The 23,853-nt window shown below is 47.1% G+C and overlaps 1 protein-coding gene across 1 annotated transcript in view; it reads right to left on the bottom strand.

Moving 5' to 3' along the window:
* Window positions 1–21,902, bottom strand: part of Fgd1 (FYVE, RhoGEF and PH domain containing 1) — a 70,778-nt gene extending 48,876 nt beyond the window's left edge. The window contains exon 1 of the mRNA XM_090326517.1: window positions 21,531–21,902. Coding sequence (XP_090182643.1) covers window positions 21,531–21,837 — 307 coding nt within the window. The 5' untranslated portion in view covers window positions 21,838–21,902. The remainder of the gene's footprint in view (window positions 1–21,530) is intronic.
* Between the last annotated feature and the right edge of the window lie 1,951 nt (window positions 21,903–23,853).

Below are 23,853 nucleotides of genomic sequence, written 5' to 3'. Positions count from 1 at the left end.
ATAAGCTATGCCCAGTGAGTTTCTTTCTTTCTTTTCTTCCTTCCCTCCTTCCCTCCTTCCTTCCTTCCTTTCTTTCTTTCTTTCTTTCTTTCTTTCTTTCTTTCTTTCTTTCTTTCTTTCTTTCTTTCTTTCTTTCTTCCAGTTGTGGGACTTGAACTCTGGGCCTGGGCATTGTCCCTGAGCTCTTTAGCTCAAGGCTACCACCCTATACCTGGAGCCACAGCACCCCTTCTGGTTTTCTAGAGGTTAATTGTAGATAAGAGTCTCGTGGACCTTTTAGTGCCCAGGTTGGCTTTGAACCTTCATCCTCAGATCTCTGCCTCCTGAGTAGCTAGGATTACAGGCATAAGCCAGTCTTAAAAGACCTGAGGCAGCCATTCAGGAAAAATAAAGTGGTGGTTTAGGAAGTGCAATGGGGTCAGCTTAACAGAGAAGCCCAGGGAAAGGAGCGGCAAGGGAAAGGATAGCCAAATAAAATACAGGGCACTCAATTAAATTTGAGTTTTGGAAAAACAATGAATATTTTTAGGGAAAGCATATTTCATGCTGAAAGTAGTGTTTTTTCATGACTAAAAAATTATACAGCTGGGTGTGGTAATAAAGGCATGCTTGTAATCCCAGTATTCAGAAGGTGGAGGAGGAGAGTCCCAGGCTACCATGGGCTGTATACTTATTTGTTTCTATTTTTATTATAAAGGTGTTGTACGGAGGGTTTATAGTTATATAAGTCAGGACAAGAGTATGTTTCACTGATATGTTGCTTAGTGACAAAGCACTTGCCTACCAAGTGAAAAGTCCTGGGTTCAAGCCCCAATACCAAGAAAAGACACACACACACAATCCTCCATCTCTTGCTGGGCACTAGTGGCTCACATGTATAATCCAAGTTTCTCAGGAGGCTGAAATCTTGAGCATCACAGTTCAAAGCCAGGACAGGCACAAAAGTCCATGAGACACTTATCTCCAATTAACTACCAGAAAACTTGAAGTGGTGGTGTGGCTCAAAATGGTAGAGCACTCGCAAAATAGTAAACTAGTTCAGGGATAGTGCCCACGTCCGAAGTTCAAGCCCCACAACCAACTCTGTCCCAAAAAAAAAAGTATGTTTCTTTTTTGACAATGTTGCCCCTTCTCCCACTCTCTTCCAGTTGGGCATATTTACAATCAAGTATCATTCTTTTGCTTTTGTCTTTCCTTTTTCTGGGATTTGAACTCAAGTTATTAAGCAGGTGCTTTACCACTTGAACCATGCTCCCGGTCCCTTTTTGCTTTAGTTTTTTTTTTCAGATAGGGTCTCATGCTTTTTGCACAGGCCAACTGGTATAGCTAGGCATGTTCCACACACTCAGCATGTTTGTTTAATATGATTTCTTGGTTAACTTTTTGTTCCGGCTGGCTTCAAAATATAATCCTTTCAATCTTTGTCTCCTAATTAGCTGAGATGACATGCACAAACTATTGTAGCTGGCCCTGTAATGCCCAGTTTGAAAAACACACACAAGGTTCCTACACAGGTTTCCTATCATTTATCACAAGTGCATTGGATAGTAAGTGATTTTGGCATATTTACAGAGATATTACCTAACATGAAACTCGAAAACCTGAATTTTAGAGCAATTTGAATTTTCGATTGGCTTTTCCCATTTTGTCCTGAAAAAAATTATGCTGTCATCTAGCTGTAACTTTCTGGAGCTAATTCTGGCAACCCTAGTCAGAGATGCCCACTCCCCCTCTTTTTTGGTTGGTATTGGGATTTTAACTCAGGGTCTTACACTGGCTTAATACCTTCTCTTGGCTTGCGTTCTACCCCTAGAATCACTCCAGCTTCAGAATGAATGAACACACCTGGCAAACAACGCCCTCCCCCACAACTGCCTGTTTATGTCTTATGTAGGCAGGGGGTTTACCCAATTTCCCCTGCAGCGGGTACTTGGATACCTATGACATTATTTCAGAGATAATCTTCAATTTGGTCTTATTTTGTTAAAAACAGAGATGAGGCTGGGGATATAGATCAGTTAGAACAATTGCCTGGCAAGATCCTCAACACTAAAGAGGAGGGGGAAGGGAGTGGGAGAGGAAGTGGGGAGGGGAAGAGAGGAGCGAGAAGGGGCAAACAGAGAAGGGGGAGGGGAAAGGGGATAAAGGGGGGAGGGGAGATAAAGAGGAAGTCGAGAGTAGGGGGAGGAGAAAGAGAGGAGGTGGAGAAGGGCAAGGTGAAATAATTAAGAATCTTGTGTGTGTTAAGGCACCACAGCATCTGTATTCAGAACTGACTCAGGAATCAGACCTTAGTTTAACTCCCAATACCACTATCTATTACCAAAGCAGCCCAGGCCCCAACTAGCTGAGCCTCAGTTTTCTTTTCTTGCAAATAAGATAATTGTGGTTTCCTGGCCTGGGGGAAGAGCCTATGGAGACAATGAAGAGAAATAGCAATGTGACCCTGGACATATTGAAAATCAGAAAAGGAAACACACATCTACGAAGACACATAACTTCACAGAGATAAAGCAAGTCCACTGACGTGGAGCTAATGATCAGTGGAGAGGAATTCCAAATCCAGCCCCACTCACCATCACAGCTCTACTGGTCAGACTCGCTTCCTGTCAGAAGCAGCCAACCAGTGAAATAACCATGATGGCTTAGCTCCCTCATTCAAATACAATTCAAAATACAAATCACACAAAAGGGGAAAAATGTGTGTCAACAAGTGTAGCTGAGTTTTGAATTTTCCCATGACAACTTATTGTTGTTGACATAGCCAAATCATTCCAAAAAGCATTCTGGTGGCTGCATGCCCCTGCTTGGCAGGTGCCCCGAGCACATGCTTTTAGGTTTACTGGCAGAGCAGGTCCAGCTTCTAGCTGAACTATAGAAGGATCCCTCCTTCAGCCTTTTTCATACTGGAACCAGAAATTGCTTCTCCCTCACATTTTTTTTTCTGGGAACTTCAGCAACCTTTCCCCATTCCCTAACCTGCAGCACCCTTGTTCACTTTTCCTAGTTGAAGTTTTGTCTTAACTTTTTTTTTTGCCAGTCCTGGATCTTGAACTCAGGTCCTGGGCACTGTCCTTTGACACTTTTGCTCAAGGCTAGTTCTCTGCCACTTGAGCCACAGCACCACTTCCGGATTTTTTCTGAGTATGGAAACGAGGAATCAATCCTAGGGCTTTGTGCATGCTAGGCAAACACTTCCACTAGGCAATCCTCCTAGCCCAGTCTTAATCTTGAAATAGCCATTAGAACTTCAGATTGGACCTTGGTCCATTAACTCCCTGGTAACCTGGGACATAGCTTCAGAGTTTGGGATATCAACTTCCCCATTTAAAAAAAATGAGAGGAACTTGGGTGTACTGTTCCAATGAGGGCCTACTGAGATGCTAGGGTTGGCAGAAGATGGCCTAAGGGTTCAGGCCTTTTCATAGCTGAGGCAACCTTCTCCAAACAGCTCCGGCCCCCTTCTTTGCCTTTCCCAGCTGAGAGATAAGCCCCAGAGATGAATGAATTCCTTGGGTCTGGGTGGGGTAGGAAAAGGGAACTAGAGGGAGTAGAAAAGAATAGCAAAAAGAAAAGTGACTTTAGGGAAGGCTGCGTTGTAGGGGGAGGAGAGGCATTTCAGTTTGAGTTAAAAAGAGCAGGAACACCAGTAGTTCACGTCTTTATGTCTGTAATCCTAGCTACTCAGGAGGCTGAGATCTGAGAATGACATACTTCGAAGCCCAACCTAGGCAGAAAAGTCTCCATGAGAGTCTTATCTCAATTCAAAAAATCAGAAGTGGATCTGTGGCTCAATTGATAAAGTGCCAGCCTTGAGCACAAAGAGGCTCAGGGAAAACACCCAAGCTCCACAACTGACCCCCCCCAAAAAAGGAGCGAGGGCTGAAGGCCTATCTGTGAGCTCAGCCCAGCTGTGTGGTGCTGCTTTCCAGTGACACTGCATTCACAACTTGCTTGGGCTAGCATGAAAGTTTCAACACACCGCGCTGTCAAGTATGAAACAGATGTTTGCAGGAACACTGTCTGTCATCCAGAGGTTCCTTCTCTGAAGCCCACTAGAGTCCATTAAATGTAAAAACTTTGCAGAAATGGGGTGTTTCCTTACAGTGAAGACATTTTGGAGAATGGGAGCCACTCTTGCAAGTAAGGGCTTCCTGAAGATTGCTCTCACCTGCAAAGCTAAGCTTTCACAAAATGGAGGACCTTTTCTTTTTTTTCTTTTCTTTCTTTCTTTCTTTCTTTCTTTTTTTTTGCTAGTTCTGGGGCTTGAACCCAGGGCCAGGGCACTTTCCTTGGACACTTTTTGATCAAGGCTAGCACTCTGCCACTTGAGCCACACAGTGCCACTTCTGGCTTTTTCTGGGTATGTGGTACTCAGCATTCAAACCCAGGGCTTCATGCATGCTAGGGGAGCACTCTACCACTAGGCTACCCTCCCAGACCCATTTTTAAAGGCATTATCTGGCTGGGCACTGGTGTTTCATGCCTTTAATCCTACTTTCTCTGGAGACTGAGATCTAAGGATAATGGTTTGAAGTTACCTCGGGCAGACAAAGGAACAAGCCAGAAATGAAGCTGTGACTCAAATGGTAAAGCTCCAGCTTTGGGGATGGGAATAAGGTAAAGCTAACTAAGATAGCACAAAACCCCAACACTAGTACCAAAAAAAGTTCTAGCTGTGAAGTTCCACAGAAGCCATTCCCCAAAATGAATGACCTATATGTAAATGTAAGATCTGGCAATGCTGGTAAAATGGAGAAGCCATTATTTTGTAATGTGAGACCCCCAACAGTAAAGTAAGATTATACCCCTTGTGATAACTGAGGAACTTTCAATATTACAATGGTGAGTGAATTGCAACCCCTTTGTACAACTACTTAAAGATAACTTACAATTTTACAAAAATATATATAATCCTTGTTGATAAAGCCCTACATGTGAAAAGAATTTTTTGTTAAAATAGAATTTCTGGAGGCCAATGGATCACACCTGCAGTCCTAGCTACTCAGGAGACAGAGAACTGAGGTTCATGGTTAGAAACCAGCCTGAGGGGCTGGCAGTTTGGCCTAGTGGTAGAGTGCTTGCCTAGAATGCAGGAAGACCTGGGTTTGATTCCTTGGTACCACATACACAGAAAAAACTGGAAGTCATACTTTGGCTCAAATGGTAGGATTCTAGCCTTGAGGAAAGCCCAAAGACAGTGCTCAGGCCCTGAAGCTCAAGCCCAGGACTGACAAAAAAATAAAGAAGCCAGCCTGAGGAGGAAAGTCTGAAACTCTCGTCTCTAATTAACCACTGAAAAAACAAAAAACACAAAAAAGCTGGAAGTGGAGCTGTGCATTGAGTGGTAGAGTGCTAGCCTTGAGCAAAAAAGCTCAAGCATAATCACTAAGCCCTGATTTTAAGAACCCAGGACTAGGACAAAGAAATTAGAATTATTAGACTGGAGCTGGTGGTTCATGCCTGTAATCTTAACTACTAAGGAGGCTAAATAGCTGAGGATCATGGTTCAAAGCCAGCCGGAGTACAAAAGTCTGTGGGATTTTTTTTTGTCAGTAGTGGGGCTTGAACTCTGAGCCTGGGTGCTGTCCCTGAACTCTTCAACTCAAGGCTACCACCCTACCCGGCAGCCACAGCACCACTTCTGGTGTTCTAGTGGTTAACTGGAGCTAAGAGTCTCTCAGAGTTTAGTGCCTGGGCTGGCTTTGAGCCACGATCCTTAGATCTCAGCATCCTGAGTAGCTAGGATTACAGGTGTGAGCCACTGTGCCCAGCACTTATCTCCAGTTAATCACCAGAAAACCGGGAGTGGCACTGTGGCTCATGTGGTAGAGTGATAGCCTTGAGCTGTCTTAGGAACATTGCCCAGGCTCAGAGTTCAAGCCCTATGAGTGACAAAAAAAATTAGAATTATATCATGTAATTAATTGGTTCTAGAATTCAGCACATTTCTGAATAAATCAAACACAAAATGTGTTATATTTGACTGTGCTATTAACAACTTGTCTAGATTTATACTGTTTTTAGGAAAAAAAACACCAAGATAAACCACACACAAAAAAGGAATGCTGGGGACTAGGAGAAACTGCAGAGCACATGCTTCACTAATGTAGGAACAGTAGCTCCTCCCCTCGTACAGTTATTACTTCACAGGAATAGGGCCCTGTATTGTTAAGATCACCTAGTATTTCAAGAGAATCCAGAAATGTAGCTTTTTTTGTGTGCGTTTGTGTGTGGGTCTGGGGCTTGAACTGTGAGCCTGGGCACTGTCCCTGAGCTCTTCAGCTCAAGGCTCCCGCTCTACCCCTTGAGCCACAGCAGCACTTTCGGTTTTCTATTAGTTAACTGGAGATAAGAGTCTGATGGTCTTTAGTGCTGGATTGGCTTTGAACTGTAAAACTCAGATCTCAGCCTCCCAAGGAGCTAGGATTATAGGCGTGAGTCACAACACCCAGCTGAAATGTAGCTTTTTATACACAATCTTTCTCCCTCCCACCCCTTTGGTGCTAGTACAACGGCTATCAGGGCACTCTCACTTTGCTTTTTAGCTCAAGGCTGGTGCTCTACCAACTGAGACACAGCTTCACTTCTAGCTTTTTGTTGGTTAACTGGAAATGAGTTCATGGACTCTGTCTGGGCTGGCTTTGAACCTCAACCCTCAGATCTCCTTTTCTTTTTTTCCAGTCCTGGGACTTGAACTGAGGGCCTGAGCACCGTCCTTGAGCTTTCTCAAGGCTAATGCTCTGCCACTTAAGCCACAGCCCCACTTCCGGCTTTTTCTATGTAAGTGATAAGCAAGGAATCAAATCCAGGTCTTCGTGCATGCTAAGCAAGCACTCTACCACTAGGTCAAACCCCCAGACAACTCTGCAAGTCTTTTGTGTTGGTTTTTTAATGATAGGATCTCCCTTTGTGGTTGGGCCAACCTGAGCTGAAATTCTATTTGTGCTTCTCTGCATAGCTAGGATGACAGCTGCATACCATCACACCCAGCCAGACTTAAGATGGAGTCTCTCAAACTTTTCTGAGATCCTCTAATCCAAGCACTAGGATTAAAGACTTGAGCTCATTGCAACCAGGTCAAATGTAATGTCTCAATCAAATACAACTTGGAGCCATCATATCCCAATATCTGAGTTACAGTCCATAAAGGTCCTTCTATCGCTGCTGTTTATGTTTCCATGAAGGCCCCCTGTCCTATATTTTGGACCTAAGCAGTTCAGGGAAGCTGGTTCATACAGTACTTATTAGTGTCATGAAAAGGAATTTTCTTTTTGCTCTGTCCTGCTCAGAGAGATCCTCTCCTGTCTCTGTGTAGGATAGCTACAGAAGATAGCATGCAATCAAAGAACACAGAGAATTCCTAGGAGCTTGGCAATAGTAGCTCATGCCTGTAATCCTAGGTATTCAGGAGGGTGAGATCTGAGGATCAAAGATCTAAACCAACATGGACAGAAAATCCATGACATTATCTCCAACTCACCAGCAGAAAGCCAGAAGTGTTGGTGTGGGTCAAATGGTAGACCAGTAGTCTAGCAAAAAAAGCCAAACAAGTGACAGAGGTCATGAGTTCAAATACCAGCACGCACGTACACACTGTACACACATACACTTCTCTGGAATTCAAGCTGTAACTTTTTTTTAATAGAAGACATAGGGTGGGAAAATTCAACTGCGTGTTGAATATCTACTTTGGCCAGGCATTATTTTGATACATTTCTGTGTAGCACATTCCTAACAATTCTGTTCCATTTTACAGATAAAAAAAAAACCCGATGTTCAAAGCAGCAAAATAACTATCTTGAGGATACACAAGAAGAAATAATTGTGTTAGGGCTAGATCCCAAATGAGTCTGTATCTAGTATCACAAAACTCATTTTCACCAACTACTGAAAAGAATTCACCTGTGGAGGGGAAGTGGAAAGGATTTTCTAAAGATGGCTTTTGCCAGGTGTTGGTGGCTCACACCTTTAATCCTGACTAATCAGGAGGCTGAGATCTGAGGATCTAAGCTTGAAGCCAGCCTGGGCAGGAAAGTCTGTGTGACTCTTATTACCACCAGGAAACCGGAAGTGATGTTGTGACTTAAAGTGGTTAGAGCACTACTAGCCTTGAGTGAAAAAGCTCAGGGACACCCCCCAGACCTTGAGTTCAAGCTCCACGACCACCACACCAATAACAACAACAAACATTTCAAAGAAGATGGCTTTTAGTTGAGCCGTCCAGGATAGAATATATTACTGAGGATGGTCCTGGGAAGAAAAGCAGCAAATGTGTTGTTACTTGGCAGAGGGTATGGGTGAAGAAGCATGTGTTTCGGGGATGGAGTGCTGGGTTTATCAGAAGGTTTTACGGCAGGAAGAAGGGCAGGACTCTCCATCACAATCAAGAGTCAGAGACAATCTGAGGATCACTATTCAAGCCAGCTCAGCCAGACAAATACTAGAGATCATCTCGAATATCTAGCCAAAGACGTAAACTGGTGGTGTGGCTCAAGTCTTAGACAGTTAGCTATGAGTACAAGAGCCAACAATGAAAGAGGTTACATTGATAAAAATGAATTGTAATCTAAGCATATATATTGAATTGAAGCCCTTTGTAACAACTACTTAAATAAATAAAATGTGAAGTAAGAGGGCTGGGAATGTGGCTTAGTGGTAGAGTGCTTGCTTAGCATGCACAAAGCTCTGGATTTGATTACTCAGTACCACATAAACAGAAAAATCCAGATGTGGTGCTATGGCTCAAATGGTAGAGCACTAGCCTTGAGCAAAAGAAGCTCAGGGACAGTGCCCAGGCCCTGAGTTCAAGGCCCAGAACTGGAAAAATTTAAAAAAATGAAGAGTGAGGCCCAGAGTTCAAGCCCCAGTACTAGTGAACATACAAAAATAGACACTGAGTCTGGGAGCGTTGGCTCACACCTGTAATCCTAGCTACTTAGGAAGCTGAAATCTGAGGATCACGGTTCAAAGCCAGCCCAGGCATTAAATTCCAAGAGATTCTTATCTCTAATTAAACACCAGAAAATCGGAAGTGGCGCTGTGGCTCAAGGGGTAGGGTGGCAGCCTTGAGCTGAAGAGCTCAGGGAGAGTGCCCAGACCGAGAGTTCAAGTCCCACGACCGACCAAAAAAAAAAAAAACAGACATTGAGACAGATGTGACTATAGCATAGTTACAGAGACAGATTGACTAATACATAATATGTACAGAGAACCATAAGTAGAAGTATCTATAGGGTTAGAAATAACATATAACCTGGAACACATGGATCCCAGGACACATGTAGTTATACAGAAATACTCAAACTTACACCTAGGCATACAGAAATAAAAACATTAAGATATACAAAACAGACCCATGTAGACAAAAAACATCCCTAACACACACACACACACACACCCCAGCACACAGCTACCCCCAGATCAGAAGCTGTTTGTCCTTCTTCCAGTCCCAGTGACTTGATTGCTGTGAAGGCTGGCAGCCTCCACCTAGCTTCTCTGGACCAGAGGCCAGAGAAGGACGTTGTGGTGTGGGGGGGGAGGTTGTAGCTCCACCCCTGGGAGGAACTGGGGACTTCAGAGGACAGGAAGGGAAGGGAGTGGAGCTGCAGCAGGGAGCACTGGGGGCAGTAATTACCCAGTGATGGGGCTGCCACGCTGGCTGGGATTCCCCTCCCTGAGAGGACAAAGCTACTAGGGGGCTGGTCCCGACCTCTACCTCAGGAACCTCCAAACCCACTCATTCTCCCCTCTCATCCACCAGAGGCCTGGGCAAGGAGACAGGAAAACTAAGAGGCCCAGCAATATCCGTAGAGGAAGACAGAAGAAGGAAGGGACAAATCAGAAAGGAGACAGATTAAAACAAAAAAAAAAAAAACAGACGGAGTAGGGCCCTGAGAATAACTGGAGGAGGCAGACTTAGAGAAGCAATGGAACAGGAACAAGAGGTCATGGCTAGGCCAAGAGCTGGACATGACTGTGTCCTGCCTAAGGCTGTGAACTTGGCTGACAGCAGTTCAATTCCTCATTGCCCTAGGCAGAGGAGTTAACAACCTCGTTTTACATGGTGAGGAACTGACTTGCTCAAAGTCACCTGAAACTTCACCAAGGGGCAGAGCTGGGGGGTGGGGGAGGGGCTATCCCCATAGCCAGAGACAAAGGTCCAAACAGGGATGTTCTCGGAAAGAATTTACCACCTCTTCAAGAGGAGGGAGAGACTCACCCTAAACGATGCACAGTGGAGACAGAGCCATGCCTTTCCTGCACCCCCCTCCTCCCAAGCTGCCCCAGGGTGGGTAGGAGAGAGGCCTCATCTACACCTGGAATGCATTAGGTAGAGAGGCCAGGACCAGGGGAGCTGGGAAGAGGCTGGAAGGAAAGCAGGGAAGGTGAAGGCCAAGGCCCAGTGTGGGCGGCCGCAGCGACACCAATGTGGCTCCACAAGGCCAGGGCCTAGCAGGCCAGGCGGAAGAGCTGCCAGCTGCAGCTCCCATGGGCCAACCCTGCCAGTCCCGCCTTTCCCGCTCTCCACAGGCCCCTTCCTTTGGTGATTTAACCCCTTCCCTGCACAAGGCCATGGCAAAGCTGTGACAGACAAAGTCATTGGGGCTCTCAGCCACACACACCTGTGTGCTCTTCAGTTTCTTGTCCTGACCCTAAAACCCCCCCAAATACCTCTGTATTGTCCCCTCCCCAGACTTAGTGTATCCCGAAGAAAACACATCCCTATCTCAATCCCCTCTTTTCCTCCATCTCAGAGACAGTACCTCCAATGAACCAATCTATTAAGTCACAGGTGGGTTCTATCCAAAACTCCTTTATTCCCAGAGAGTCCCCCAAGTTTTGAGGATTCTGCTATCTACACAGTTGTAGCCCCCCCCCCAACCTCCTTACTGGTTTTCTTCCATCCTAGGGCCTTCTTCCAGTCCTTTTCAAATCCTTCAGCCTTGCCATGGGCAACCCTTGCCTTCGGGATGAACTCCAAACTCCTGAGCACAGGGACAAAGCTGGCCTAAGCTTCCTTCCCCCCTATCCTTCCCTGCCCCCACCCCCAGGCCACAATGGCCTCTTGTCTGTTCCTCGAAAGTGCTCTCTTCCGCCGGGGGCTTTGGCACATGTCATTCCCAGAGACTGAACAGCTTTTCTACTTTCTCCTTACCTCTGGACTCCTATTTTATCCTTCAGGTCTCAACACAAGGATCTTTTTGTCCATCATGGGACTTGAATTCTAGGCCTGAGCAGTCCCTGAGCTCTTCAGCAAAAGGCTACTGCTTTACCATTTTGACCCACAGCACCAATTCTGGTTTTCTAGTGGTTAATTAGAGATAAGAGTCTCACAGACTTGGGGCTGGGAGTTTGGCCTAGTGGTAGAGTGCTTGCCTAGCATGCGCGAAGACCTGGGTTTGATTCCTCAGTACCACATACATAGCAAAAAGCCAGAAGTGGTAGACCTCTAGCCTTGAGAAAAATCCAGGGACAGTACTCAGGCCCTGAGCCCAAGCCCAGGACTGGCAAAAAAAAAGTCTCACAGACTTTAATGCCCAGGCTGGCTTTGAATGCAATCCTCAGTTCTCAGCCTCCTAAACTAGGATTACAGGGGTGAACCACCAGTGCCTGGCAACACAAAGATCTTTCTAGCCTCATTCCTTGTGTTCTGGTGGCATCTGTGCTGAGAATTCATCCCTGAGAACAGATATACATGACACGTAGTGTCCAACACATAGTGGACACTCAATGGATACATTAAAGAAATACCCTCCTTCCTCTCTGCCTTCTCTTTCTTTCTTCTTGTCAGTCATAGGACTTGAAGTCTGGTCCTGGGCACTGTGCCTGAGCTCTTCAGCTCAAGGCTACCACCCTACCCCTTGAGCCACAGCACCACTTCTGTTTTTTTGGTGGTTCATTGGAGATAAGAGTCTCATGGTCTTTAGTGCCTGGGCTAGTTTTGAACTGAGATCCTCAGATCTGCGCCTCCAAAGTAGCTAGGATTACAGGTGTGAGCCACCACGTCCCACTATTATTTTTTTCTGTGCTGATCTAGAGGCTTGAACTCAAGGCCTAGGCACTGTCCCAGAGATTTTGTGTTCTAGGTTATTGCTCTACCATTTTGAGCCACAACTCCACTTCTGAATTTTTGAAGTTAATCAGAAATAAGAGTCTCAGCCAAGTGTCAATGGCTCACACCTGTCATCCTAGCTACTCAGTGGGCTTAGATCTGAGGATAAATATCCTGGAAGGATGCTTCTGTGAGACTCTTATCTCCAATTGACCACCAGAAAATTGCAAATGGGGTTGTGGCTCAAAGTGGTAGAGCACTAGCCTTGAGCTGAAGAGTTCAGGGACAGATCCCAGGCCTTAAGTACAAGCCCCATGACTGACAAAAGAAAGAGAGGGGGGCAGGGCAGGGAGGGTGTCAGTCTCATGGATTTTCCTGTGGAGGATGTCCTTAATCTGGATCCTCATAGCTCAGCCTCCTGAGTAGCTAGGATTATAGGTATGAGCCACTGGAGTGCCCTCATGAATTTGCTCACCAAGTAAAAATGGGCGAATCTTTATTTCCCTGAGCAGAAATGAAGGTCAGAAGACACAAAGAATCAATCAATAACAGAGCCAGGAGTGTTGAGACTCCTCTGGCTGCTGCCCTGTATCCTTGTCTCCAGGTATTGCAGAGGTGTGATGCCTTCCAGGCTGAGGGTGAACTGGTTACTCCCAACTTATGTGCTCTCTTCAGATCAGGGAACTTCAATCAAGGGAGGCTAGCCAATAGCAGACTGTGCTTTCTGCCCTCATTCCAGACAGGTCTTAGCTCCACCCAGCCAGAGTCTGGCCAGATCCACATCTGCCTAAGGCATTTAGCTAACAAATCCCCAGAAAGCTATAGCCATAGATTGTGCTTGTCCAAGGGTACTATTAATGCCATTTACATTTTGTGGGATGTGGCCCTAACAGGGCCCTCCCTCAGGAAGAGGGAATGTTCTATTATTTGTTTTTAGTGTCAGTATTAGGGCTTGAACTCAGGGCCTCATGCTCTTTTTTCATTTGTTTGGTCATGGGGCTTGAACTCTGGGCCTTGGAGCTGTCCTTGAGTTCTTCAGCTCAAAGCTACCACCCTACCCCTGGGCTTAGGTGCTGTCCCTGAGCTCTTCAACTCAAGGCTACCTCCCTACTCCTTTGAGCCACAGTGCCACTTCTGGTTTTCTAGTGGTTTATTGGAGATAAGAGTCTCACAGGCTTTTGTGCCCGGGCTGGCTTTGAATTGCAATCCTCAGATCTCAGCCTCCTGAGTAGTTAGGATTACAGGTGTGAGCCACTGACGCCCTGCTTCTGGCTTTTTTGTGTGCTAGTACTGGGATTGAACTTAAGAGTCTGGGTATTGTCTCTGAGCTTTTGTGTTCAAGGGGTATAACTCTACCACTTGAGCCATATGTCTACTTCTGGCTTTTGGGTGGTTAATTAGAGATAAGAATCTAATGCACTTTCCTTATAAATAAGAGCTTCATGACACCAGGTGCCAGTGGCGTACACCTTTAATCCTAGCTACTCAGGAGGATGGTGGCTCAAAGTCAGCCTAGCCAGGAAAGTCCATGAGAGACTCTTACCTCCAATTAGCCACCAGAAAACCAGAATGGTGCCATGGATCAAAGTTGTAGAATGCTAGGCTTGAGCAAAACAGCTCAGGGACAGTGTCAGGACCTGATTTCAAGCTCCACAAATGAGAAAAACAAAAGTCCCATGGATTCTCCTACTGGCTTAAAACCAGGATCCTCAGATGCTAGTAGCTAGGATTACAGGTGTGAGCCAGTGGTCTTCACATGTGATTTTTTTTCTTTTTGGTGCTGGTACTGAGGTTTGAACTCAGGGTCTTGTGCTCTTGCTTAGCTTTTTCTCTCAAGACAGAGGCTGTACTATTTGTGCCATATCTCCACTCCCCAGTTTTTGTTTTTGTTTTTGTTTTGTCGCTTAATTGGAGATAAGTCTCTCATATTTGTCTGTCTTTGATGTCTATGACATACATGGTGTGTGTAGCAGGTCCCAGCTAACAAAAAACAAAAACTTTTATTCCCTCTCAAACATATTCTGGTAGTCTCAACTACTGCTCTCCAAACCAGACTTCCTCTGAGCCCTCTTAGGATACGTTACCAATATTATTTTTCTTTCAGTGTTTCTTCACTTCTTTCCAAAAAATCAGTAACCACCTCCCCGCCTCCAATTGGTAAAAGGGGTCTCAGCTCTATACAAATAATGCTTTACAAGCTGTTGCCCCAAAGAGACTTTGTATATGTGCCTGCCAATTCTAGGGGCTTGAACAATGAGCCTCATCCTTTTGCATGGCTCTTTTTTTCCTCAAGACTGGTGCTCTACCAGTTGAATCCCAACTCTTAATTCTGACCTTCTGGTGGTTAACTGGAGATCAGAATCTCATGGATTTTTTCTGACTGGGCTGGGTTCAAAGCTAGATCTTCAGGTCTCAGCCTCTTAAATAGCTAGGATTACAGGCATGAGCCACTCGCACCTTGCTTCCCCAAAGTTATTTCTCAGGGAAAGTTTGGGTAAGTAGTGAATGTAAAGAATGATTTTATTTAGCTCACAATCTTCAAAAATGCCAAAGAGCCATGCCTAGAATCCTAGCTGATTAGGAGGCTGAGATATGAGGATCGTGGTTTGAAGGCAGCCTAGGCAAAAAGTCAGTGAGATTCTTACCACCAATAAACTCCTTAAAAAAACAAAGCCAGAAGTGACGTTTATGGCTCAGGTGGTAGAGTCTTGAGCAAAAGAAGCTTAGGGATAGTGCCCAGGCCCTGAGATCAAGCCCCAGGACTAACACACACACACACACACACACACACACACACACACACACACACACACACACACACACACACACAATGGCATTGGACCTCAGACCATGCACAGTCTCCCCATGAGCAAACATGATGGCCATTGTATATATTGATGGGAAAAAGTTCCAAACATTTCTTGTCTCAGGACTCTTTCCTGAGATTTCAAATCCTACAATCAAATGCTTGCTTATCATCCCCTCGATGTTCCCCCAAGGTCCTTCAAACTCAGCATACTTCAAATATTAACTTGCTATCTTCCTTTAGGGCTGTTCCTTCTCATAAAGATAGATGGCCTCATTATCATTCATAAGGTTATAGTAGTTGGCTTTAGGAACCAACTCAGAGGAAGTGGCGCTGTGCCTCAAGTGGTAGAGTGCTAACCTTGAGCTGAAGAGCTCAAGGACAGTACCCAGGCCCAGAGTTCAAGCCCCACAACCCACAAAAAAAGCAACTCAGAGATATTCTGTATTTTCTCACTTCTCTAGCTTCTACTTTTATTTGTTGTTGTTTGTTTTGGTCTGCGACCAGAATTCGAACTTGCTACTCATTAAAGCTAGTGGTCTATCAACTAAGCCACTGTGCCATTTCCTTCTCCAGCTTCTATATCTAATACATTACTAAGGCCATGTTAGTACCAAAATGTTTCTTTTTCTGTGTGTGTATGCCAGCAATGGGGCTTGAACTCAGAGTCTTTTGCTCTTGCTTAGCTTTTTCTCTCTCAGGACTAGTGCTCTAACCACTGAACTACAGCTCCACTTCTGGCTTTTTGATGGTCACTTAGAGATAAGAGTACCAGGGGCTCAGGTAGCCCTGCCTGGGCTAGCCTCAAACAGTAATCATCAGATCTCATTTCCAAAGTAGCTAGCTGTGAGTCACCAGCATCCAGGTCCCAGTTCTGGGGCATGAACTCAGGGCCTGGGCACTGTCCTTGACCTTTCCCAAGGCTAGAGCTCTACCACTTGAGCCGCAGCACCACTTCCAGCTTTTTCTATATATGTGGTACTGAGGAATCAAACCCAGGGCTTCGTGTATGCTAGGCAAGTACTCTACCACTAGGCCATTCTCCTGTATCCCTACTAAATGCTTCTTAAATCCTTCCTTCTTTCCCCACCTTCCAGAACTCAACCTTAGCTTCCTTGGCCTCTTATTGCTATGGCTAAAACCTCCAGCTGTGTCTCAGTGTCCATTCTTGAATTCCTTTCACCCATTCTCCATTTGCATCCTTAGACAGCTTCCAAACCTCCACTTTTGAGCACATCATCTCCTTGACAATAAGCCCTCCAGTGGTTCCTGCATGCTCTGGGAGATGTAGACACTTTGCCAGCCAATACCAGTGCTTAATATCTCCATGCCTTTGCTCCCACCTTTGAACTGAGCTATCTTACATGTTTCTGGGTAGCTTTATACTCCTTCTTTGTCAGCTCTCTAGGGCTCTTCCTTTGGGTTGGGCCCCATGAGGGTAGGATTTCTTCTGCATGGAGGTCCTTTACTACAAGCCTTCCAACTTAAAACTTTCAAATGGCACCTGAAACAGCTGGAGATAAAGGTAAACCGAGGCAGCCAGTGCTTGCACCTATGCATGTGAGGGCTCATTCTATCCTAGATCTCCTATCTCTCTTTCAGGCTGGGGATGAGTTGAAAGAGACCCATGTAGGGACCTGGGGTGGGGACATTAGAGGGAGAGTCCGATGCTGACTTTTTACATTAAATAACTAAGTAAGTTACTCCCTGGGCCTCTCCTGTGTCAACTGGAAAATGAGATAGGGCATGCACGCATCAGAATCACCTAGAATCTTTTGAAACTAGATTCCTAGTTTCTAACTCCAAGATTTTGGAGCCTTGAGGTAGAGAAATTAATTTTATTTTTTGTCAGTCATGGGGCTTGAACTCTGGGCCTGGGCACTGTCCCTGAGCTCTTCAGCTCAAGACTATCTCTCTACCCCTTGAGCCACAGGGCCACTTTCTGTTTTCTGGCAGTTAATGGAGATAAGAGTCTCACAGTCTTTTTGTGCCTCGGCTGGCTTTGAACCGTGAACTTCAGATCTCAGCCTCCAGAATAGCTGAGATTACAGGTGTGAGCCACCAGTGCCTGGAGAGAAATGAAGTTTTTAAGGTCAATAAGGGATTCTGATGTTCACTCAGTATGGGAAACCCAGGATCAGACAGTGTCTGAGGACTTCGCCACTTCCAAATTTAAGTCTTTTTTTTCCCAGGTCTGGGCACTGTCCCTGAGCTTCTTTTGCTAAAGGCTAGCACTCTACCAGTGATCCAGAGTACCACTTCCAGCATTTGTCTGTTTATGTGGTATTGAAGAATCAAATCCAGGGCTTCATGCATGCTAGGCAAGCATTCTGCCACTAAGTTGTATTCCTAGACCCCGAATTTAACTCTCAAAGGTCTCTGAAGGTACCCCAAGTTCCAAGTGAGAAGGAGCCAGCCCCTTTCTCCTCCTGCATTGGCTCAACTTCCCAAAGTATCCATGAAATTGTTCTAGCATCAGGTGCAGTGTGTGTGTTGTGTGTGTGCGTGTGTGTGTGTGTGTGTGTGTGTGTGTGTGTGTGTGTGTGTGTACTCACGCTTGTACCAGTACTGGGGCTTGAGCTCAGAGCCTTACACTCTGGCTTTTTTCACTGAAGGTTGGTGCTCTATCCCTTAAGCCACACCTCACTTCCTTTGGTGCTGGTCCTAGCACATGAATTCAAGGCTCAGGCACTGTCCTTAAGCCCTGTTCTTGCTCAAGGCTAGCATTCTACCACTTGAACCACAACTTCATTCTAGTTTTTCAGTGGTTAAGTGGAAATAAGAGTTTCATGGAATTTCCTGCCAGTATTGGCCTTAACTCATAATCCTCGTATCTCAGCCTCTTAAGTAGCTAAGAGTACAAGTATGAGCCACAAGTACTTGGCCATTTCCAGCTTTTTGATGATTAATTGGTTAAAAAAAAGAGAAGACATCGTTGCCTGGGTTGGCTTTAAATTGCTATCCTCAGACCTCAGCCTCTTAAATATCTAGGATGACAGGTGTGAGCCACTAGAACTTACTGCACGTCTTTGACTTAATTGGGATATGGCTCTAAGGTTTTCCCAAACATGTAGAAGAGCAATGAAGGTCTCAACTCTGGAGAGTAGGATAGGACTCTTCCAAATCTCTATGCACAAACTTGTACTTGGAAAATCCTTTCTAACCCTCTCTGGGATCTCAGTGAGTTATTCCAGTGACCCAGTGAAGCTTTTGGCATTATCAACCTGGAAAATAGGCATACTACCAATAGTGTCTCCCACTAGCAGGAGACAAGGTAGCTAAAACAGAAAGGACATGGAAGTAATTTAAGGCTCCCTATAAGAATAAGATATAATTATTATTGTAGAAAGTTTCCCCCGCCTCCTGACAAAGGATGAACAAATGCAGCAGTGATACTCACAAGACACTATGTTGAAAATGAATTATACAACTTGTGGGTAGTACAGAAGGGAAAAACTAGGAGGCAGTAGAGGAAGGGGTGACCCTGTCCAAAAAGAAATGCACTTTTCCTGACTTATATAAGTGTAACCCATCAGTACCTTACTTTTATAATAATGATACAATAATCGACATTTTGTTTTTTAAATGTACCCCCTCCTAGTCAGAATGGGTCAGTGCGTTCCAAGAGTAGCAGTTAAAGGCTTTAGTAATCTGAGAGAGGAAGTCAGCCCAGCATAGGGAAATCTTAACATGTGGATAAAAATGCTTCAACCCTTTAATTGAAGTTCAGGAATACCTCTCTCCACTTTACACACCACACACACACACACACACACACACACACACACACACTAGCCAACCACCAGCCCTACCCACTTTGGGCCAATTATAGGAAAGTCCCGTGGAGAGAGAAGCAAGTCACTTGTGCCCACCCCTGGGTTGGCTGGGCAATGGGGGAGGCGGGCCTCTCACAACCCATGCTGCTGTGAATCACATGGCCCAGTGCCTGCCTTGCCAGGGCTTGAGTAATTCCTCCACCTCCTCCTCACAAGGTTTTCTCTCTTATTATTTTATTTTAGTTCTTAAATTCTTGGTTGCTGGAGATTTGTACCATGTTGTAAGCTGCAGGCTTTTCAATCCGTCTATATCTCCTAGACTCCACATAGAATTTTCTAGATGAGGAAAATGAGGTTCACTCCACTGAGTGAACCAGGGGTCACATAGTGAATCAGTTGGAATGGTTTAATGGGAGACTGGTCTTTCTTTCCCTGAGAATCCTTGTTTTGGAGTTAAGACAAAAAGTTCCCTGCCATGCAATTGCAGAGGCAATGACTTTATTGGGGGAATGGATCCTGAGAGTTTTTACAGTGTTGCTTTGTGGGGAGGTACTATGATTTGTAATATGGAAGGATTGGTGGTATAGGAAGTCATACTCCGAATCACCACCAAGGCTGGGCTGGTGGCTCATTCTTGTAATCCTAGCTACTCAAGAGATTGAGATTTGACAATGCTGGTTCAAAGCCAGGCTACGTATACAAATCTTTCAGGCTCTTATCTCTAACCAGCGAAAAGTTGCCAGAAGTGGAGCTGTAGCTCCAGTGGTAGAGCACCAACTTCGTATAGGAAAAACCTAAACCAGAGCACACAAGCCCTGAGTTCAAGCTCCAGTACAGAGAGGAAAAAAAAAAGATTACTACCAAGTATGTATCAGAAACACCAGGAGACCAGGCGTCTAGACATTCCCAGCTATTGTCTCCTAGACTAAGAAGAGTACAAGGCAGGCAGGAAGTCTGTGCTCTTCTCTCAGCATAGTTACTGAGAGCCTTCCCTGCTCCCTTGGTATCTGCTCTGCCATTTACTCAACAACACCTTCCTGAGTACCTACTGGATGCTAGGCTCAGGGCCAGTTGTTGGGGATATGACTGTGAACAAAACAGACTCCATTCCCTTGCCCTCAACCAGTTCGCATTCTAGTAGACAAAGGCAGCCAATAAACAAGAGCTACATCCAAAGGGGTAACTTCAGATTGTATTAAAATGCAAGGATCGAAGCACACTGGCAGCTGTGAGGGAGAGTCACAAGAGGCCCTACTTAAAAGTGGTTGGGGAAGGTCTTTAGGAGGTGACATTTGAGCTGAGACCCGAAAGATGAGGAGCAAGCCAGGTGGGAGGGCTGGAGAAAAAGCTACCAGGCAGAAGGCAAAGCAAATGCAAAGACCCATGGAGTGGGAGTGTTGTGGGTGTTTGGGGATCTGGAAGACTGCGCTACAGTAAAGTGAGTATGAGTAGCCCCCTCCACACAGCATCTGTCAAGGGGAGTTTGGAAAAGCAGCAGAAGCAAGAAGCCAGGCACAGCATGAAAAGGGTCTGTCGTCAGCTGGCTATCTCAAGCCTACAAGGAAGGGAGCGCCAGAAATGTCCCAGAGGTTCCATCCATAACCAGCCCAAGAACACAAGCAAGGAGACACATCCTACCCCACTTTCTGCTTTACTATTGCTACAGTCCCAATGACCTGTGGAGTTTGGGCTGGGTGCCACAGACTCCTCTAGAGGCTTCAGTGTGGGTTAGAAGGTAGAGCAGATGCACACTGTCTTTTTACTGTGGCTCTTGGGCTCAGGCCTACATGAAAACATCCCCCAGAAGGAGGAGGTCCCACTGGTCTCCTCAGAAACTCAAGGCAGTGCAGTGCAAATGCTTCTCCAGGTCTGTGGCTCCAGGCCACAGACCTAGATGTGCTCCGCCTTTGCAAACCCCAACAACTATACTGATTTATCCTCACAAACAACCTCCTGGCCCAGCAACCGGCCAGCCAGCTCTTCTCAACTGCCTTCTGCTTCCTCTGACCTTTTTGATGTCTTCCCTACCTCCCAGTTCCCAGCCCTCTCTTCCAGCCTGATCGCTCATCTTTTTCTCTCCCATCAGCACCTTCTACTCCTTCCTTCCCCTGTCCTCCCGCCACACACACCTGGCAAAACCCCAGTCTTGGATCAATTCTCATTCTCTCCCCCCCTCTCTCTCCTCCCCCCCTTTCCACACATACTTCAGGGCTATTGAGTAGTACAGGAGAAAATCACATAAGCAGAAGGCTTGGCACTACTTCCACGATCTCCAGTCTCAGTTTGGGGAAGCAGAAAGACCACAGACTTTGGACTCAGATCTGCTTTTGAATCCTGAGTCCATACTAGCTGTGTGACCTTGGGCAAGTTATTTGACTTCTCTGAGCTTATTTCCTGTCCTACTATGCGTGGCTAATGATAACTACATAGAGGGCTCCTGAATTTGGAATGAGAGACCATGCAAAGCATCCAGTTTAGTGCCATACACAATGTAAGTGGTTGGCTAATGGGAGATTTCTTTTCTCCTATTCCCCCAACTAAATCCCTGTTGTTTCCCAACCACATCCTCATTGCTTGCCTTGCAATCCAGCCCCCTTTTCTTAGAGTGCTTCCTCTCCCATTAGCCCCAGCAGTTACAGGAGAAGAGAACCACGGGGGTTGGCGATGGTTTGGGGGGAGGCAAAAGGGAGACAGAAGAGGAGACAGAGGTTGAAAGGACTAGACTGGACAGAAGGCCCAGAAATGGGGGGGGGAGATGGGGATTGAGAGGGCCCAAGGGGCCAGGGTGAGCAGGCCAGCTCCACCGTGGAGCTTAACGCGAGCGCCCCAGAACAAGAACCCGTTCCCAGTACCAGGCCCATGGCCCGACTCCCATGCTGTCTGGATCACTTACCAGGCCGAGGTTGTGAGCCCTCCAGGTGGTAGGAGAAGCGCAGGGCCCGGTGGTGCTGTGGACTGGGGCCGCAGGGCAAGACCCGGGGGCCCAGCACAGCACTCAGGCAGATGTCCGACGGTCCGGCAAACTGGGGATCCAGGGGGGCGCCAAGAGCCGAGCCAGAGCCTCGGCGCACTGGCAGTCGGGGTTCCAAAGCTCCAGGGTCCGAGTCGGCACAGGCCAGTGGAGCGGAGCCGGGGGGATTCGGGGCCGGGTGTTCGGGATCCGAAGGCCCGGCGCCCCCCGGGGCTCGGTGGCCAAGCATGGTCCGGGCCCGGGCGCGGGGCCCGGGCTCCCCGTTTGGCTCCAGCTCCTGGGGCGGAGGCGCGGGCGGAGGAGGCCCGGCGCCCGGCGGAGCAGCGGCCTCAGGCTTGGGGGGCGGGGCTGCGGGCTCAGCCCCACCGCGGAGACTGGAGCCCCCGACCCGGGCCAGCAGCCGTGGCAGCGATGGCAGTAGCAGCAACAGCCGCAGCCACTGCCGCTGCCTGGCTAGGCATCACGGGCCCTGGCCCCAAGCGGGGAGTGGGTTTGGCGAGGCCGGGGAAGGGGGGGTGCCGCTGGGGAGCGCTGTCTATGCGGCTGTGGCTGGGCGAGGGTCGGGGGGCTGCAGTAGGCGCGGGCTCTCCGATGGATTGCGAGCCACTTCCGTGGCTCTGGGACGAGTAGCCAGTGCGATCGGAGCGTATAGGTCTCTTCTTTTTCCCCGAATGAGAATCGATCTGGGTTCTCCTGGCTGGTCGGGAAGGGTTCTTCCTCCCGCCGCAGCGGAGGCTGGGGGCGGAGGAGAGAGGAGGGGAGGGGAAGGGAGGGAAGAGAGCACCGCGATGGCCTGGGGGCGCGCGTGTGCGCCGCGCGTTGGAGCTGCGGGGGTCGCCTTCAGCCAGTCCTCGAGGACGAAGCTCCAGCCATGGGGGCAGAGGAACAGCCTGGATCGGGCCCCACCGTCCTCAGCCTGGGTCTCTGCGGCGACGGGCGGGAAGAAGTCCTGGGAAGGGGGGTGGGGAGGCGGGAGCCTTCGCTGAGGCAGCCGCAGCCACAGCGGCGCTGGGACCCAGTTACCGGGGCCCCACCCCCACGCCCGGGATTTGCACTTGACCACGCCCCCTTACTTGGGCCAGCTTCACTCCAAGCTGCAAACACCCTCCAGGCCCTCAGGCTCCTTGTAAGTCCCCCCCCCACTCCCCACCCATTAGCTTGCCCTTCCCATCTCTCCCTGGTCTTCCCCCCCACCCCCACACAAACACGTTCCTAAGGCTCCACCCTCTAAATCTGTCCATCTGTCCCATTTCAGGTCTTCTTCGGCTCTCCCATCATCACCCTCTTTTCCAGAAATCCTTTCTATGGAGTTTCCCTAGGGCTTGGCTCTAGCAGACCTGTCTATAACACCCTTCCAGACTTCACGGGCCCCTTACCAATAGCCTCAGTTCCCCATCCCAAACTTGGATTCGTCCAACTCTCCATCTTTTCTATGCCTGTGCCCAGGCAGTTAAACACTGCTGGAGAAAACTATTCAACTTCACAGATATGTGCCACAAACCCATTTTCCAGCTTCTATGAGGCTAGCACTCCTGGCCCACAACCCTTCTAAGTCAATTCTTCCATTCTCACCACTGCACTCTTAACTAATCACCTCTCTCCCATTCTCCACAGTGATCATATAAAAACCTTCTCTCTCCTTGGCTCCCTCATTTCTCCATTTACCCCTCTAACCCTCAGCAGATGACCTGTACTTCCTATTCCGTATAGTAAACCAGTGATCAAAACAACTGATTGACTGCTTGCCACCACGTTTAGAAATGTGTCTCTGCTCCTCAACAGTATCTGAACATATTCAGTCTAAAAACAAGCAATTAGCAAAATGTCTCTTTATTCAACCACGCTTCTCTCTTTTCCTTTTCTACAGACTTCTCAACACTTTTCCACACTCAACTATTCATTTTCCCACCTCCTACTTAACTTTTCGACCCACTCCAACCTGTCCCAGCTGTTCACCAAATCTTCTCTCTTACCAACTATGCCAGAGTTGTTTTGGTACTAAATCTGTCTCTGTGTGTGTGTGTGTGTGTGTGTGTGTGTGTGTGTGTGTGTGTGTGTGTGTGTGCGCGCGCACAGGTCCTGGGGCTTGAACTAAGGGCTGGAGTGCTGTCCCTGAGCCTTTTTGCTCAGGGTTACTATTCTACCACTTGAGCCACAGATCTACTTCCTTTTCTTTTTTTTTGGTGGTTAATTGGAGCTAAGCATCTCATGTACTTTTCTGCTTGGGCTGGCCTCAAACTTTGAT

This window comes from Megascapheus bottae, chromosome X (assembly GCF_031878675.1).
Source record: "Megascapheus bottae isolate mThoBot1 chromosome X, mThoBot2.hap1, whole genome shotgun sequence".
In the NCBI taxonomy this organism is placed as follows: Eukaryota; Metazoa; Chordata; class Mammalia; order Rodentia; family Geomyidae; genus Megascapheus; species Megascapheus bottae.
The sequence above is the reverse complement of the archived record's forward strand: the minus strand, read 5'-3'. Positions and strand labels throughout refer to the sequence as shown.